This window comes from Dendropsophus ebraccatus, chromosome 5 (assembly GCF_027789765.1).
Source record: "Dendropsophus ebraccatus isolate aDenEbr1 chromosome 5, aDenEbr1.pat, whole genome shotgun sequence".
Lineage (NCBI taxonomy): Eukaryota > Metazoa > Chordata > Amphibia > Anura > Hylidae > Dendropsophus > Dendropsophus ebraccatus.
The window spans coordinates 88650803-88670415 of record NC_091458.1 but is presented as its reverse complement, the minus strand read 5'-3'; the positions used below and the strand labels follow the sequence as shown (position 1 = coordinate 88670415).

Genomic DNA, 19613 nt, shown 5'->3' with positions numbered 1-19613 from the left:
AATTTATATTGAAAAGGACGCTATTGAAACAGCTACAAACTTTAAGGAAGTCGATGCTAATAGCTATCTAGACTTCAACAGCTGCCATCTAAAGAGCTGGAAGAAAAACATACCTTTCGGCCAAATGAAACGGATAAGAAGAAACTGCAGTACAAACCAGACATGTGAACAACAACTTACAGTATTAAGTGAAAGATTTAGAGAAAAGAATTATCCAGAGTCATTGATTAAGGGAGCGAGACAGAAAGTCTCCACACTTACTCAAACCACTAGCCTGGTACCCAATGAGAAAGATGACAACGATCTAGATGGGAGGTTTCAAACGGCTTTTATTACCCGCTACAATACTAATCATAATCAAATTAAGAAGATAATACAAAATAATTGGAAAATTTTGGATAATGACCCGTATCTATTAGACCATATTACGGAAAAACCGACGTGTATTTTTAGAAGAAGTAAAACTTTGAAGAACCTTTTAGCCCCGTCAGTACCCAGATTTGAGAATTTAAAGAAAAATATGACCCAACCAGTAATAGTTTGGGTATACAAATGTAGTAAACCACGATGTAAATGTTGCAGCCACATTACACATAAAACTAAATATATAAATATTAAAGATGAAGAAAAACCGTTTCTTCTACAACAATACCTAACATGTGAAACAAAATATTTAATATATATGTTGGAATGTCCGTGTGGCCTACGATACGTGGGTCGACGATCAACCCACTTAGACAGAGGCTAAATAATCATCGTTTTAATATTAAACATGGCCATATGAGGCATAGTGTCTCTAGACACTTTGCACAGGTTCATAATAGAGACTGCACTTTACTAAAAGTTACCCCTTTAGAAAAAGTTAACAAAGAAACATATGGGAGTTTGTGCAATAAAGAGATGTTCTGGATATTTCGTTTGGACAGTTTACATCCCAATGGCTTAAACGAATCCCTAGAACAGATTTATTAGACACTCGTTAGAATACCAAATGAGTTTACTTTGCATTAGAAATGATTTTATATTATGTCCCCTTCTTCCCCTACACATATTTATGACCATTTTCATTTTATATTATTGCACATTCATCTAATTATATAGATATAGTTTTTAGATATTTATAGTAAGAGTTTTTAAAGTTATATAATGTCCATTTATTAATGTAAATAAGAATTTAATGTTATGTACGTTTTTTGGGGGGGGATAATATGCTCAATATTACACTTAATCTATATGCGTTTCAAGTTGAAACGCATATATTAGAGTGACGTCATCTGGATGCTGCGGGTGCAATGTGTGACGTGGTCTTCCTCCCTTGCGTTCCGGAGTGGAACGCACGCGGCGTGCGTGCGTGCTCGGCGCGTCGCCGGCCGCGTCCGCTGCCCAGTGATACATTGTGACGAGTGGCGCGGCGGATATGACGTTGTGCGGTCCAGCGTGACACGCACGCGGCGTGCACTTCCGGAAATTGCGGAGAGGAGGCGTCAGTCCCGTACCCGGAGACATCTGTAAGTTATTACTCATGTATATAATGTTTGTTTATTGTTGTGTATGGTTGGCTTGAGAAAGGTGGCCGCTATGCCACTGAAACGCGTTGTCCATTGAACTTAATCTTACTAACTCGGTGACCGCTCGTGTGGTGTGGGATCGCATGGACTGGGATATTCCTTGTTATTGGCTTTCTTGGAGGGGGATAAGATACTGGCTGTCTGTCCCCCAAGCGAAGTAAGTGAGTTTCGCTAAATTCCCTTGACACTTTGGTTTATTGTGAGCGCAATCCTTCACTTTTTGTTTCTTTCTTCTTGTTCTTGTCACCGGTGTGAAATCTACACTCGGGTATCGGACCTGCGCTCTCCCCTTGTGGATGTATGACCATTGAATCTTCCTGGCTCTAGGTGTTGTGGGTGTTCTGAGCAATACCCACAATCACCGGGTGAGTGTCACTTTGTGTTTGTACATGTTTATACTGGATGAGCGCTGCTCTATATATTACTCCTTACTTACCGGCAATAGTGCGTAAATATACGCCCTTTGTTGTTAAGGGGTTAAAGTCTCTTCCAAATGTATTGTTCCAACCACAGGAAATGTGTTTTCTTAATGTTTATTTAAATGCTTGTCATTCTTTATTACTGGTTGTCCCAATCCATAGAGATCAAGTTAGTTTGTATCCTTACATGGGGCAGCCAATGTTGGATATACAATTAACCTCAAAGAATAAGAGTGCTAAAGAAGTAAGAGGTATAGCTGTAGCTGCCCAGTTATTAAATTAACAAGTCAAAAAAGATTCCAACCGTTAATGCTACGTTTACACGAAAACGATTGGGCTGGGTGAAGATATCTAAGTAAATGACCTGTTTCATCATTATATTTGGGGTGTGGAACCAATTGTCTCCATTTTAGTTATTAATTATGGGAAAATTTGCTTTGGCTTAAGAGTGGATTTGGATTACAAGCACAGTCCCGAAACGAATTATGCTCATAATCCAAGGCACCACTGTAATTTAAATTAAATTATGTGTGTTCCAAAATGTTCAGCTTGGAAAGTACAACTTTGTCCTAAAAAAAACAAAGTCTTGGGCTGTATTCGTACATTTCAATGAATTGTCCATGCTCACGGATCCGTGCGCATGGACAATTTAACAGCCTATTGCTTTCTATTGGGCTATTCAGACGTTCCGTGATTTTACGGATCCGTGATCCGTTCCATTAAAGAATAGGACATTACTATGAACGGATGCATGGAAAGGATTCCCCATAGAAATCAATGAGATCCGTGTAGTTCATGTACACGGATGTGATGTAATCAATGTAATTTAAAATACTTTAAACAGATCTGTGAAAAACACGGATGCAAAACAGATGACAACATGGACGGTTTTGCACGGATCATGGAGGAAGCTAGCAGACCAGAATCACTGACCAGGAAAATTACTGAATGTGTGAATGCAGCCTTTAAAGGGGTATTCCCCCCAAGAGCAAAAAAAATGTAATGCTCCCAAACCTAGCTGTTCTTACTCACCAAGTCCCCCTAAGTATTTTGAGCCGTCTTCCATCTTTCTAGCTGCTGTTGTTCCTGAGTTACAAGTTTTTCTAAAAGATGGTCTATTATCAAGATAGGAAACTACATTTCTCATCATGCAATGCTTATTACTGATGATGGTGAAGTAGCAGATGATGGCATAGCAAATCTGAGATGGTGATGATGGCAGAACTGAAATGGTGAAATGGTGTAGCAGAGCTGAGATGGTGTAGCAGAGCTGAAATGGTAAAATGGTGTAGCAGAGCTGAGATGGTGTAGCAGAGCTGAGATAGTGAGATGGTGTAGCAGAGCTGAGATAGATGGTGTAGCAGTGCTGAGACGGTGAGATGGTGTAGCAGAGCTGAGATGGTGAAATGGTGTAGCAGAGCTGAGATGTGAGATGGTGTATCAGAGCTGAGATGGTGTAGCAGAGCTGAGATGGTGCAGCAGAGCTGAGATGGTGTAGCAGAGCTGAGACGGTGAGATGGTGTAGCAGGGCTGAGACGGTGAGATGGTGTAGCAGAGCTGAGATGGTGTAGCAGAGCTGAGCGCCATGCACGGGTGAGCTGCGGGAGGTGTTGGGGGGTTTTGTTGGTGACGCGGGGGGGGGGGCTTGGCTAATGCCGGTAAGCGAATGAAGAAGAAGCACCGATTAGGAGGCGTGAAACAGCTGTCATCTCTAGTGGAAGGTGTTGGCGTCCCTCTCCCCCTTTACCTGCACCACGCTAATATGAAAAAAAGAAACAAATAAAGATAGCATTTTTCTACGATACCGATGAGTGCGCTTGGATTTTTCTTTCTATACTAAGTATTACAAGAATTTATAATACATTGATATTGGAAAGATGGAAAGTTAGGGGTGGGCAACGTATTAATGCAAAAATAATTTTGGGGGGAATACCCCTTTAACATAACCTGACAGCTAAAAACTACATTTTGTTGTAATCCAAAAGGCTATTTACATAATAACAAGAAAAAGTATAAATATCATCATCACAAATGATGTATTCCTATAGTCACTGCTTCTTCTTTTGAGGTTTGGCAAGACTCCAAGGATATAGTTTAATGATTATGACACAAAGGTCAGTTTACTATTTGTTATGAGTTAATCGTTTTGTTTATAGTAAAATATAATGTATTATGTAATGTCCACACTTACAGGAGGACTCTATAAAGGCAGAAGCTCATGTAAAAGTAAGAAAAGAGTCATGAGGGTGCGAGGAGCAGCTCCAAACAGCTGCTGCCTTAGACAAAAAGCCATGTTATGAAGTGGAGAAACAGTCATCTATTATTTACATGTAAAAATATGAATAATGGGTCTGGTTATTATGGAGATAATTCACAAATACTCATCTGTTCACCAAACTTCTCATGCAACATCCTTACTTATATACCTAATCTTCTGGGCCACACATTCTGTTGTTGTGTTTTTTGTTAAGGAGATAATAAATGTAAAACAGAAATGTGTACTGTTCTGCCCATCTAGTGTGATATTGTGACTAGTAACCACAATGTTAGTTGTCAGTAGTAACCACAATGTTAGTTGTCAGTAGTAACCACAATGTTAGTTGTCAGTAGTAACCACAATGTTAGTTGTCAGTGGTAACCACAATGTTAGTTGTCAGTGGTAACCACAATGTTAGTTGTGAGCAGTAACCACAATGTTAGTTGTCAGTAGTAACCACAATGTTAGTTGTCAGTAGTAACCACAATGTTAGTTGTCAGTAGTAACCACAATGTTTGTTGTCAGTGGTAACCACAATGTTAGTTGTCAGTAGTAACCACATTGTTAGTTGTCAGTGGTAACCACAATGTTAGTTGTCAGTAGTAACCACAATGTTAGTTGTCAGTGGTAACCACAATGTTAGTTGTCAGTGGTAACCACAATGTTAGTTGTGAGCAGTAACCACAATGTTAGTTGTCAGTGGCAACCACAATGTTAGTTGTCAATAGTAACCACAATGTTAATTGTCAGTAGTAACCACAATGTTTGTTGTCAGTGGTAACCACAATTCGACAAAAATATGGGTATAAACACATAGTAGTGCTCTAGATAGCAGTATCTGCATTACATGGCTTTAACCCCTAATGGCATGATGACGGGCTGAAGATGTTATCCGAAGTGGCAAAACAATGCCGCTGGAAGAAGCATGGGAGCGGGTGGCCATCTACCTTTCCTGCACTGATGTGGAGAGGGTAAAAAGGTAAGGTAAGGGCCAGAATGGTTCTTGAAGGATAGGCCGCTAGCCTGCTACTCATGGGCCAGTGCTGTGTGCTTGCCCCCCCCAGGCTAAAATTCGGCAACCAGCCCCTGCCGCCAAACCTGTCGCTGCAGTGACAGCCCACTCAGCCAGTCATTGGACGCTGCACTGTCCCGTCTCTATCAGTGATTGGCTAAGCGGGATGTCAGGTTCAGTAAGCACGGGATGCAGAGACTCGGCAGGAGTGCAACTATTTTACCCCTTTAAAGCAAGGGATGCACAGAAGTTACTGACAATTAGCATAAAAAAACAGAATTATCAAGCAATCTAAAAGGCTCTTTAAGCAGGCCCTGATCTGGCACATCGGGGCTTGATTACAGCAAAAGTCATGGCATCTAATATGGTCTTAAAGGGGTTTTCCAGTGCTACAAAAACATGGCCACTTTTCCCCTACTGTTTTCTGGAGCTTAATTGCAAACCACACCTGAACTGGAGACAACAGTAGGGGGAAAAGTGGCCATGTTTTTGTAGCGCTGAAAAAACCCTTTAAGCCTAGCATTCACACCTGTTTTTGAAAAGAAGTTCACTCCAATCTTTCTAATCAGGGAAAAATGGTGATATGCAGCCAAATCACTATATCTCCATAACAGGTGTTGGTTGAATTTGGAAACCTGGGGCTACACAATGGTTTAAAAAAAAAATACCTATTTTTTATTTTTTTATACGCCCCAGAGGTCAACTTTAAAGTCTTTATTTGTACATTTTTTTTGATTGGAGTGCCAAATCATGGCACAACATTCTCTGTCTTAAGTAATGGTATATCCACACTACGGAATCCTGGCAGATCACCCGCTGAGAATTCCGCAGCCTGCCCCTGCTCGTGGCCGTCCACATCTCCCCTTCTGCCAAGTTCATTCTTCGGTGGGGGCGGCGTAATCTGACAAACCATGGAATGAAGTCTATGGGACCAGTGGAGATGCGCGCTGCCACAAGCGGGGATTCTGTAGTGTGGACATACCCTAATACCCAGCAGTCTAATTATAAAGTTTTATTGGTATAACTGTCCAGTAGAAATCCAATAAATGTTTCCATCCCAACCTCACATGCTGGAAAAGGGTCTTGCAGGGGGGCTGTGGATCATGTATCGTTGTCTTGTCACATACTCCAACCTTTTTGCCAATGTGTCTTGTACATCAGAGTATTCTCTACAACAATCCTGTGCACAGCTTATCACTATGTTTTGCCTGAAAAACCCTTTAAAAAACAGAAGTTGGCCAAAAACTCTGAGAAGGCATATTTTTCCATTATACTTCTTGCTATCTATATGTTCCATTTCTGGCTTTGACGTACACATACAGATGTAATATAACTGACCAGAATATTGACCTGTGAAAGTTACCTGGACTACGTCGGACAACAGTGCTCCAATGGAAGCTACTTACTCCAGCTACTTACTCCATGACCCATTTAAGGCGCAAATGAATAGAGGGTCTGTCAACTTTCAAACACCATTTACAGCTTATATATCAATATGATCTACAAACAGTATACAGATAATATGTTTGGTAAGTACATTACATTTCTTCTAATGCTGAATTACACCCAATAGTCTCCGTTTCTCTGGTTTCTATCAGACGCAGTCAGTATGCTTCTGGTCAGGCTCATCTTTAGCATCTATAATACAATGAGATCATCTTCCCTACCTAAGGTTATTGTGTACAGACTACACTTTCTAGAATATCAATCACCAGTGCAACTTTGTACAGATATAAGACAAGGAAGAAATGATGGGGAAATCAGGCGGCAGGAGGGTTGGTAAATATAAAACGTATGTTTGTGAGTGTTTTGTTTTTTAAATCGCCGGAGTTGTCCTTTAATATCTAACATATATGACACCAAATAAAGCAAATTTTCTTTTAATTTGCTTAGGGGCTGGTAGGAAAACAATGTCAATGATACTCACCTACCTCGGTCCCCTGCAGCTCTGGTCCCCTGCAGCTCTGGTCCCCTGCTAGTCACCACTGCAGGGTATTTATATTTCTATATGTCAGAAGGACCTGCCTGCTCCGCCAATCACTGACTGAGATGGGGCGCTGCTTTAAAAGTCCTGCTCCAATGTCTCATCTCGGAAGTAGCAGCTGAGCAGTAGAGGACTGGAAGTCACCGAAATGGCAGCTGCGGGGAACCAGATAGGTCAACAAATTGATCGGTGGGGTCTGATCATTGGGACCCCCACCAATGTCCACTAATGGAGCACCCCATGTGTCCGAGGCCACTGCTCCATCCATTCTGTTTGGCCAATAAACATTTCCATGTGGTGTGCTCCACTTATTCAGGGGACATTTCACCCCATTCCCAGGATGGGTCCCGGCTGTCGGCCCCTCACCAGACATGGTGTACAATATAATGGATTTATTATCTGGTAAAATGTTTCCAGCAGCTTACTGCACTAATATACGCACATTTGCAGAAAAAAATACAATCTTTAATTTGAAAAACCTTCGGGCAATTCATATTTGTGGGGTATTCAAGTTGTTCCTGGGAAATTTGGGGTTTCTGTGATTTTTTTTTCTTTTTGGCACACAGCAAAATTTGGCACAAAATTGGGTAAAAAGTAGGGGTAATATTTTATTGATGTCCTCCGATGTATTTGTTGGAATACCTGGCAGTAATTGTAAGGGTGGGATCAGACCTTCACTTCTCCTCCTTATATGAGAGGGACCGCTCTCCACAGGGCATGATGGGAGTTGTAGGTTTGCACCAATGACTTTTTTCTGTCATTGGTTGTTATGGGAAACAAAGTTCCGATAACTGAGGAACCTAATGATGTAAGTAAGTGGACAGTTCCTTTAGGGACTTGGTGACCATCTCTGACAGCAGACACTGCCCTTAGTGTCCGTCCAGCGCCGTGCTCACTGTCAGCACATGGGGCAGAAGAGGACATCCCAGCAGCAGCAGCCGTACCTCCACACCACCCTTACGTCAGGTAATTAACCCCCAATCCACGTGACACGCTTTCCTCCTATTAGTGGAGAATTCCGGCAAAGCGAGTGCCACTCACAGCCAGCTGTCCAATGGCAGGTCGGGATTACGGCAGTGGGCGGGACCGCATGCGGCTGAGGTTGAGTGAAGCAGCAGGCTGAAGTGCGGGCGCTGAGATCGCTGCGGTGCACTCTGAGCAGTCCGCTAGTGCGGGGTCCTGATGAAGAAGAGCAGCACAGCGGGGTCTGTGAGGAGGCGCTGAGCATGGAGGACACTAACAAGAAAGACAAAACCAACCCGCTGCAGACTGCCAACTTCTGCTCCAAAGTCTTCTTCTGGTAAGGAGCCGGTGCCAGGCTGTCTAGGGATCCGGGACAGTGGAGGAGTGGCGAGCATGGTTACCTGCCGTGCCCGCTGACAGGTCGCACACCGGGCAGCATGCCCATCCCCAGCCCTCCATATTACTGACACAGTGTGCACAGGGCAATCTACAGGTTGTTACTAAGATGTGCTACAGTGGAGTGACCCCAACCTGCTGCTGCAGTACTACGACTCCCAGCATGCCCTGACCTGTAAGGCTGTGATGGGTATCAGATGTGCAGGTCGGGGAGGACTGGACTAGGAGATTATACTGTGCAGGAGACTTCTTATAGCTTCTTCCCTGTCCATCAGCTGCTGGGGCTCTGCACACTGATGTCCCCGCCATGCACGACCCCCGCCATGCATGACCCCCACCATACACGACCCACGACCCCCACCATACACGACCCACGACCCCCACCATACGTAATGGTGCGTTTACACAGGCAGATTTATCTGACAGGTTTTGGAAGCCAAAAACCAGAAATGGATTTGAAAAGAGGAGAAATCTCATTCTTTCCTTTATGACCCGTTCCCTGTTTATGGTCTGTTTCCTGGCTTTGGCTTAAAAAATCTGTCAGATAAATCTGCCTGTGTAAACGCATCATAAGTTGCATCCACACAGCTCCAGTGGTGATTGATCTCTCTGGAAATGGAAAGGTCAGGTGGTTGTCTGATTCTTCACTCCCCCAACATCATCTGTCAGGGGAGAGTCAGTATTGATAGGTCTTCATACACTTTAGGCTATGTACACACTATGAAATAAAGGCAAAAATTTCAAGCAGGGGCCGTACGGCGGACTCCGCTTGAAGTTCCACCTGTCCCATTGACTCGGTGATGCTTAAGCTCAATCCCCTGTCTGCCCAAAGTATTGACATGTCAATTCTTTGGGCAAATGGCTGATTGATCTTAAGAGTATCATTGAGTCAATAGGACAAGCGGAACTTCAAGCTGAGTCCACCACGCGGCCCCTGCTTGAAATTTCCGCCTGTATTCCATAGTGTGAACATACCCTTAGACATTTGGCTGGTCCTGACACAGCGTTGACTAAAACAGATTGGGACCTTTAAAGAATGGATCTGATAAATTATCTGGTATGTGAGATATTACAGAGAAGTGTTTCTGGTCAGCACTTGCTTTATTACCCTCTCTTCACACTGAGCAAAAGTGGCAGAATTTCAAGTGGAATCTGCGCCATGGATGTCGCTTGAAATTCCACCTGTCCCATTGATTTAGTGGGATTTCTTGCACGCCTCCTCTCTCCGCCCAAAGAATGGACATGTCTATTCTTTGGGCGGAGAGTGGAGGTGCACAAGAAATCTATTTGAAATAATGTGAAAGGGGCATCCGTGCTGCGGGTTCCGCTTGAAATTCGGCCACTTTTGCTCAGTGTAAACAGGTCGTTAAAGTGTCCTAGAGACATGAAAAGTTCTGATTGGTCAAGTTGTAGGTTTTTTTGACCCCACTGCTGTATGTCCTGCAGGAAGTGGTGTATTATTTCCAGTCTTACACAGTGCTCTTTGGTCTCTCTGGCAAAAATCTCTGGCTCCAGTTCACTGGGAAGAAATTTTGTTTTGCTGCACTACCCCTTTAAGTCCCACAATGGTCCAGACTTAGGGCCCTATTCCACCGGACGATTATCGTTTGCATAATCGTTAACGATTAACAATCTCAAACGACCGCTATTGCGAAAGACCTGACAACGTTCACTCATTTCCATGGAACGATAATCGTTACTTATGATCGTAATTGCGATAGTTTTTTCTCCTCTATTTCTTCGCTATTGCGTTCGTATCTATTGCGAACGACTGAACGATGTCTTAAGGCCCTATTCCACCGGACTATTATCGTTCAGATTATCGTTAAATCGTTCGAATCTAAACGATAATCGTTGGGTTGAAATGCAGTTAACGATTAACGACGAGAAATCGTTGATCGCTTTATAAGACCTGGACCTATTTTTAGCATTGCTCGTTCGCAAAACATTCGCAAATCGTTCGCATTGAATAACAAGTCGTTCGGTCGTTCTCAGTAGATACGAATGCAATAGCGAAGAAATAGCGAAGAAAAAACTATCGCAAATACGATCATAAGTAACGATTATCGTTCCATGGAAATGAGTGAACATTTTCAGGTCTTTCGTTTGAGATCGTTAATCGTTAATGATTATGCGAACGATAATCGTCCGGTGGAATAGGGCCCTTATTCAATACGAACGATTTGCGAATGAACAACGATAAAAATAGGTCCAGGTCTTATAAAGCGATCAATGATTTCTCTTTCGGTCGTTAATCGTTATCTGCATTTCAACCGAACGATTATCGCTTAGATTCGAACGATTTAACGATAATCTGAACAATAATGGTTCGGTGGAATAGGGCCCTTAGGGTAGGTGCACACTATAGAATACGTGTTAAGACTTCCAAGCGGATTCCACCGTGTGGCCTCCTCTTGAAGTTCCACCTGTCCCATAGTCGGTGATATTCTCCTGTGAATTCCACCGTCCGGCCAAACAATGGACGTGGCAATTCTTTGTGCTGACAGCATAATTTGCAGGTGAATATCATTAAGTCTATGGGACAGGCAGAGCTTCAAGCGAAGTCCACACGGCGGAATATTCTGTACTCTGCACATAAATCTGCCTAAAACCAAAGCTGTGACTGGTTGCAATTGGTAAAACCAGACAGTTTTGGTTCCAGGTAACTTGATAAATCTGGAGAAGAATTGGTGTTGATTTTAACATGGAATCCGCTCCTATTCTGTGTCAAAATCCATGTCAATTATACTGTGAATAATCGTCCTTTCATGGGAATCCAGCCAGTATTGTACATAGTGTGGATTTGAGTATCGCTGTGCAGAATCTTGTCAGCTGTCACTAAGGGCGCATTCACACGTCCGCAAATTTGTGGATGTTATGGATGTTGTCGGCATGATACTAACACATCATACTGGATGGGGAACAAATCCACGACATTCCTTCCCTGTCAGTTACGTCTGCAAATTTTGTGTACGTGTGAATGTACCCTTACTGCCACGTTTCTGTGAACATTCCTCCTGCATCCCATGCAGAAGCTGTATCGCCCAAGATGCATTTTTGCACAATTATTAGCCTAAGGCCAGGGCCAGTTTAAAACCAATTTGTATCGCTACAAAAAGTTGCAAGTGTAGCCCCGGCCTTAAAGTGCCTTTACACAGAGAGATTATCTGACAGATGTTTGAAGCCTTAGCCAGGAACTGACTATAAACAGGGTACAGCGTAAAGGAAAGACTGAGATTTCTCCTCTTTTGAGATCCATTCCTGGCTTTGGCTTAAAGGGAACCTGTCACCCCCCGTGTCGGGGTGACAGGCTCCCGACCCCCCGCTACAGCCCCCTATACTCACCTGATCCCGTCGGGTCCCGCTTCTGGATCCGGTCGGGTCACTGAGATCTCAGCCGGTGCAGCCCGGAGCGCGGCTGAGAGATGAGTCCAACGCTCACAGAGAATGGCGGAGCACTGGACTCTCCATCATTCTCTATGAGCGTTAGACTCATCTCTCGGCGGGATCAGGTGAGTATAGGGGGCTGTAGCGGGGAGTCGAGAGCCTGTCACCCCGTCACGGGGGTTGACAGGTTCCCTTTAAAATTTGTCAGATAAATCTCTCTTGTGTAAAGGCACCCTAAGTGTAATACATGCCCAGAACTGCAGTGAAATCCACGACTTGCAGCATATTGGCCCATATTATATTTCCATATGTGTTACATTTAATTCATTCATAAAGAATCAGAGAAAAGTGGAATGTTAGATCCTTAGACGTCCTAGGGAGGGCCACCTGTGTGATCCATTGTTGTATTGAGCAGTGTTATGACTATTACGGAAGTGCAGGAGCCCCATGTGCTGCTGTACAGGCAGGCGAGGCCTTCTCCTTATGATATAATGTGTAGTATTGTCTAGCTTTGCGCCCTGGCTCCTGGGCAGAGTGAAATCATTTGGCCTACTACACACTTATTTTCTGGTGTCCTGGTACATTCTGTATACTAGATTATGGCTGGGGACATGCGGTAACATGCAGCTAGCTTAAAGCGATGTGAAATTACAGCTTCTGCACCAAGTTCTGTTTTCTAAGTGTCTTTCGTAGAAAGCCTAAAGATGGCTGTGATATAGCCCGGACAGCTTACCTTTCTAAGGCTGGGTTCACACTGCGTTTTCAGCATCCGTTTAATGGATCCCTTTTTTTTTTAACGGTCAAAAAAGTAGTGTCAGACTAGGTTCACACTGTTTTCAGCATCCGTTTAACGGATCAGTTTTTTGCAAAAAACGGATGCATTTGTGTGCATCCGTTTTTGATCCGCTTTTCCATTGACTTCCATTATAAAAAAAAAAAACTGATCAAAACGGATGCGTTTTTTTGACGCACAATAAAGTACTTTTGACTCTACTTTTTTGACCGTTAAAAAAAACAGATCCGTTAAACGGATGCTGAAAACAGTGTGAACCCAGCCTCAACAGTACTTTATTGTGCGTAAAAAAAAAACAAAAAACCGCATCCGTTTTGATCCGTTTTTTTTTTTTTATAATGGAAGTCAATGGAAAAACGGATCAAAAACGGATGCACACGAAGGCATCCGTTTTTTGCAAAAAACAGATCCGTTAAACGGATGCTGAAAACGCAGTGTGAACCTAGCCTAAGGCTTGGCTTACACATAGCCTTCTGCTGCATTTTCATTTACACTTGGAACTGTATTTTTGTGGTCAAAAAGCTGGGACTAGAGGTTAGTCTATGGCAGATTGAAAGGGTTTATCCAGCGTGGGGGCTATTTTTAGATTTGGCCGGGGAAGAGGTGGCTGAAAGAAAAGACTGCCACTTACCTCCCCGGTTCCAGCGGCGGGTCCCGCATCATGGCACTCCCGGCTGCTTCCGGGTGTCTGACGCGGGACGTGACGTCTCAGGTCCGCTCAGCCACTCAGTGAAGGATGCGGGATTGTCAGTTCTTAGGGCGGATTCTGCTAGAGGAATTCTGCTATAGAAGTCAATGGGGTTTGAAATTCTGCCTTAAATCTACTCCTATTCTGCCAGAGATGAATAGGTGAGGAATTTCAAGCAGAAAATTTTCCTCTTCAATTCCTTGCTGAATACTTGCCTATTCCTCAGTGAACATACCCTTAGGCCACGTGCACACGGAGCAAAAGTGCCGGAATTCTCCGCCGTAGAATGCCACCAGCCTCCCTGTCATAATGACAGTCTATGGGAGGCTTTATGACAGGGTGGCTGGCGGCATTGGAATTCTGCCACATTTGCTCCGTGTGCACATAGCCTTAAGGGGGGAGATTTATCAAACATGGTGTAAAGTGAAACTAACTCAGTTGCCCCTAGCAACCAATCAGATTCCACCTTTCATTTACCAAACAGTCTGTGTGAAATGAAAGGTGGAATCTGATTGGTTGCTATGGGCAACTGAGCCAGTTTTACTTTACACCATGTTTGATAAATCTCCCCAATGATTTTATTTCTTTTGAATACATTCTTGGTTTTGGCTTAACCCCTTAACGACATCGGGCCTTGGTACTTAACGCATCAGGGCGTAAATTTACGCCCGATGTTTCCCCGATCGCTGTGTCTTCTCACACAGCGATCGGGGAAGATGGCCTGCTATAAATCAAAGCAGACCATCTTAGCTTCTCGGCACGGGGGGTGGTTAACACCCCCCGTGCTTACGATCGCCGCTATTGGCTGATCAATTCAGATCAGCCAATAGCGGCGATCGAAACCTTTCCGAGGACGGCACCGACAGCCATTACTGTAAAAAGTAATGGTGGTCACTGTGCCACCGGCCCGATTGCTACCGGCCGGCCATTCACGGCGATCGGGCCAGTGGCACGGCGATCAGAGTCCACAAAAATAGTAAATACCTGCTCTGGACCCCTCAGCTAGATGCCTGATCGGCGTCTTCCGGGTTCGCTGCGTCCTCCGTCTTTCCGTCGGGTCTTCGGCTATTTCCGGCGGTCCCCATCAGCTTTTTTCGGCTCCAGCCTCGTCTTTTTCCGGATTTTGCGCTCTGCTGCCCTCTAGCGGCTGATATGTGTAATACACTTATCAGCAGCTACAGGGATGTTCAGAATGTAGAAAAAGTAATGTTTTTTTCTTTTTCAAAATTTTTTTTTCTCTTTTTTCCGCACCCTATCGCCGCTGAGTGTTGATCAGCATCGCACGAAAGTGCGCTGCTAATCAGCAACTCCTCCTTTTTGGTGTAGGGTGTTTATCCACAACTCCTTTGTTGGCGTAGGTTTTTTTTTAGACTTACTGAAAAAAACATGTAAAAAACACTACATTACACTACACTACATTGAATAAAGTTTGACACTACACCACTAGATACACCATATACCAATCCCCGTATAAAGATGGCCCCCAGGGTGTTTTCGGCGTCGGACGCATACGTTATTATTGCCTCCGACACTGAAACAGCCAGTGAGGATCCTTCTTTCCTCCAATTATCCTCATTATCCTCATCATCCAGTGACGTGTCTGGGGGTAGCGTATCGTACGCTGCCCCCCAGACACGTCTTTTCCGCCAGTACCGTCCCAATTAGAGATGACTGTATGAAATTCTACAAACTCTGTGAGAGTACCTCAGGGTACACTTACAGATTTAGGGTACGTGCACACTGCAGAATGGCGAATGATAACCTTTTGTGCATTCCGCAGCTGGCACCCGCCGGCGGACTAATGCGGGCGCGTGTCTCCACCCGTGTCATAGACTCCAATCTATGCACGGGCGGATTCCATCGTCCATCCAAAGAATGAACACATTGGACGGAGAGCAGAATCCGCCCGTGCATAGAATGGAGTCTATGACACGGATGGAGACGTGCGCCTGCATCACTCCACCGGTGGGTGCCAGCTGTGGAATGCACAAAGGGTTATCTGTCGCGATTCCGCAGTGTGCACGTACCCTTAGAGTGTATGTAGGAAGGGACACCCGAATCCAGCCCCAGATGCCCCCAGATGCCCCCTCCCCCCCCATCCTCGGAACAAGTGGGAAGATCATCCGGGAACTGATCTTCCCACTGCTGGATAAAGGTTACCACCTGTACGGGGATAACTTTTATACCAGCACCCCCTCTTCTGGTCCCTCGCTGCCCGAGCTACTGTATCTTGCGGCACGATCCTAAAATATCAGAAGTAGTAATAGCGCCCTAATATTTAGCAGCCATGGAGCGGACCCAGCGCTTCTGGATATAAAGGACCCCTTATCGCACCAGGGCAACATTTTCCAGGTGACGTCTTACACTGGAAAACAGGAGACCCTAGAAGAAGTGCAGAGTGTGGGGTAACAGGGGGGATCACCCCGGCCTCTGCATACTGGATCGCTTCAAGGCGTACCACACGTCATTGGAGTTCTACATTTTCTAAATTCTGTCCCTTATTCCTATTTCAGGGGTCACGTTGATCCAGGGATTATTCTGATCGCCATTATGGAGTCTGGAAGGAATTTTTCCCCTGTGATGAGGCTACTGTCGTCTGCCTCACGAGGGTTTTTTGCCTTCCTCTGGATCAACACAGGTTGAATTTGATGGACGCCTGTCATTTTCAACCTTATAAACTAATAATTGGCCTAATACCCCCAAATAAATTAGAATGGTCCCTTTTCCCCAGCTAAATAGGTATGGCCTCCATTCCCATTAGAGGATGCCATGATGCAATTACAAAGCCTCTGTGCTGCCAGGACAGTAGAAACCCCCCACAAGTGACCCCATTCTGGAAACTACACCCCATAAGGAATCTAACAAGGGGGGCAGTGGGGATATGGCCCCCTGGTGACGGCCACATTTGGGACGTGAAAATGAAAAAAAATGTATTTTTTATTTTCTTGGCACATGTTCTACGTAAGTGCCCGTCACCAGTGGGGTCCATATGCTCACTGCACCCCTTGTTAGATTCCTTATGGGGTGTAGTTTCCAGAATGGGGTCACTTGTCGGGGGTTTCTACTGTCCTGGCAGCACAGGAGCTTTGTAATTGCGACATGGCCTCCATCCTCCATTCCAGCCTCTAAATGGCGCTCTGTCCCTTTGGTGGCTTGCCCTGTGCCCATATGGCACATTATGCCCACATGTGGGGTATTTTCGTACTCAGGGGAAACTACCCTACACGTTTTGTGTTCATTTTCTTTTTTAACCCCTTGTGGAAATGGGAAAAAATCAAGGCTAGACCAACATTTAGTGTAATTTTTGTAAAATTTTTACTCTAAATTATTAATCTTGTCATGATTTTTTTCATTTTCACAAGGGGCTAAAAGATAAAAAAAACACTAAATGTGTAGCGCAATTACGAGTACGGAAATACCCCACATGTGGACATAAAGCGCCATGCGGGTGCAGGGTAAACCTCCGAAGGGAAGGAGCGCCATCTGGTTTTTGAAGGCTGGATTTGGATGGCATGGATTTCGAGGGGCCATGTTGCATTCAAAAGGCCCCTGTGTTGCCAAGACATTTGAAACCCCCCACAAGTGACCCCATTATGGAAACTACACCACTCAAAGAATTTAACAAGTGAGCATATGGACCCCACTGATGACGGGCACAAATGTGGAACAATATGGCGTGAAAATGAAATATTACATTTTTTACACTATAATGTTGGTTTAGCCTTGAATTTATAATTTTCACAAGGGGTTAAAAGAGGGAAAAAAAACAAAATGTGTAGAGCAATTTCCCCCGAGTCCGTAAATACCCCACATGTGGACATAAAGCGCCATGTGGGCGCAGGGCAAGCCTCCCAAGGGAAGGAGCGCCATTTGGATTTTGGAGGTTGGATTTGGCTAGAATGGATGATGAATGCCATGTCGCATTTACAGAGCCCTTGTGCTGCCAAAACACTGGAAACCCCCCACAAGTGACCCCATTCTGGAAACTGCAGCCCTCAGGGAATCTAACAAGGGGTGCAGTGAGGATATGGACCCCTTGATGACAGGCACATTTGTGCCATGAAAGTGAAAAAATGAAAATATTCCCTTTCACGTCACATTGTTCCACATTTGTGCCCGTCACCAGTGGGGTCCATATGCTCACTGAACCCCTTGTTAGATTCTTCGAGGGGTGTAGTTTCCAGAATGGGGTCACTTGTGGGGGGTTTCCAGTCTCTTGGCAGCATGAGGGCTCTGTAAATGTGACATGGCCCTTGAAATCCTTTCCAGTGAAATTCAGCTTCCAAAAGCCAATTGGCGCTTCTTCCCTTTGGAGGCTCGTCCTGCGCCCCCTTTGGCGCTTTATCGCCACATGTGGGGTATTTCCGTACTCGGGAGAAACTGCGCTACACATTTTGTGTCTTTTTTTTCCTCTTATTCCTTTAAGAAAATGAAAAATTGAAGGCTAGAACAACGTTTTAGTGTAAAAAATAAATTTTTCTTTTGTTCACGCCATATTGTTCGGAAAATCTGAAGCACCTGTGGGGTCCAGATGTTCACCGCACCCCTTGTTACATTCCTTGAGGGGTGTAGTTTTCTAAATGGTGTCCCTTTAGGGGTGTTTTTTAGGTTTTGGCACCCCAAAGCCTCTGCCAACCTGAAGTGGTACGGTCAAAAATGACCAAATATAACGGAGGTGTTGAAATTCACTAGGCCCTCCTTTATATCTGAGGCTTGTGGTTGCGTCAAATAGCGCAATAGGGCCACATATGGGGTATTTCTATAAACTGCAGAAATGGGGCAATAATTATTGCGGTGCATTTCTTTGGTAATAGGTTTATAATTATGAAAAATATTGGATTACAATAAAATCTCTGCACAGAAAATTAAAATTTTCAAATTTCTTACACACTTAGCTTTTATTTTTGTGACTCCCCTAAAGGGTTAAAAAACTTTCTGGATATGCTTTTGCAGAGTGTGGGGGGTGCAGTTTCTGAAATGGGGTGCTTTGTGGGGCTTTCTAACATACAGGCCCCTCAAATACACTTTAAGGCTAGGTTCACACTATGTAACTGTGCGGCTGTATTTTTTATGCGGCTGTAAATGTGCGGATGAAACTACGGCCGTGGGAAAAAATAGACATGCGGCTCAAAACATACGGTCATTTACTTGGAAATCTGGTTCAACTAAAAATAACAAATAAAATCTTAAGAAAGTGATGCAAACACCTCTGGATGCATCTGGGAAAGCAGGGAACACAGTTTACATGAATTGCTATTACCGGGGTTTGCGATCCTCTGCACTAATGCCGATGTCTCTCATGGTTAATCTATTAAAATAATAAAACACATTTTCGTTGTAATAAAGTGCCTTTCGTTGTTCAATAATTAAATTTAAACGAATCCATCATTTTGCATTAAAATATACTGTTAAAATAAATAGATATATAAATAAATGTATATTTATATATATATTTATTTTTTGACAGTATATTTAATTTGCAAAATGATGGATTTGTTAGAATTAAATTATTGAACAACGAAACTGAATTTATTTAATCGAAAATGTGTTTTATTAATTAAATATTATTTAGTACAGGAAGCTCCATAAGCCGTTAATTCATATTGCCGGCAAAAGAGCATTCTGTACTAATCATCACTTTACTTTAATGAAAACATCAAATGTTTCTTCTAATTATGTTATCACAATAGCATTATTAGAAGAAACATTTAGAATTATATGTGTGCTCAGCTGATCGGCTGAGCGCACATATAATTAGCGGGTCCGCAGCACAGTGACTTCATTGTGCTGCGGACCAGCGAAGAGGACACATCGGGGTGAGTATAGAGCTCTCCCCACCCCCTCCCCAGCACTGCACCCCTCCCAGCAAGGAAGGGGGGGGGGGGTCAGTTAACCCCTTCCTTGCTGGGATGGGTGCAGTCTGACATCAGTCTGGCCCCAAGGGGTTAAGGGGGATGCAATACATCCTCCCTTAACCCCTTGGGGGCCAGACTGTAAGCAGCGATCTGTAAAGATGCTGCATACTGTAAGGAGCACAACACCGCTCACAATGATGGGTGTTGTGCTCCTGTTGGTGTGTTTTTTGTGTGTTTCTCCCTTTTTGTTTTTCAGATATCGGTATCCTGGGGATTACGTCGGATTCCGTG

The 19613-nt window shown here is 44.0% G+C and overlaps 1 protein-coding gene across 1 annotated transcript in view; it reads left to right on the top strand.

Annotated features, from left to right (window-relative positions):
- The first annotated feature begins 8328 nt into the window (after positions 1-8328).
- Positions 8329-19613, top strand: part of ABCC4 (ATP binding cassette subfamily C member 4 (PEL blood group)) — a 226765-nt gene continuing 215480 nt past the window's right edge. Inside the window, exon 1 of the mRNA XM_069970675.1 lies at positions 8329-8540. Coding sequence (XP_069826776.1) covers positions 8467-8540 — 74 coding nt within the window. The 5' untranslated portion in view covers positions 8329-8466. The remainder of the gene's footprint in view (positions 8541-19613) is intronic.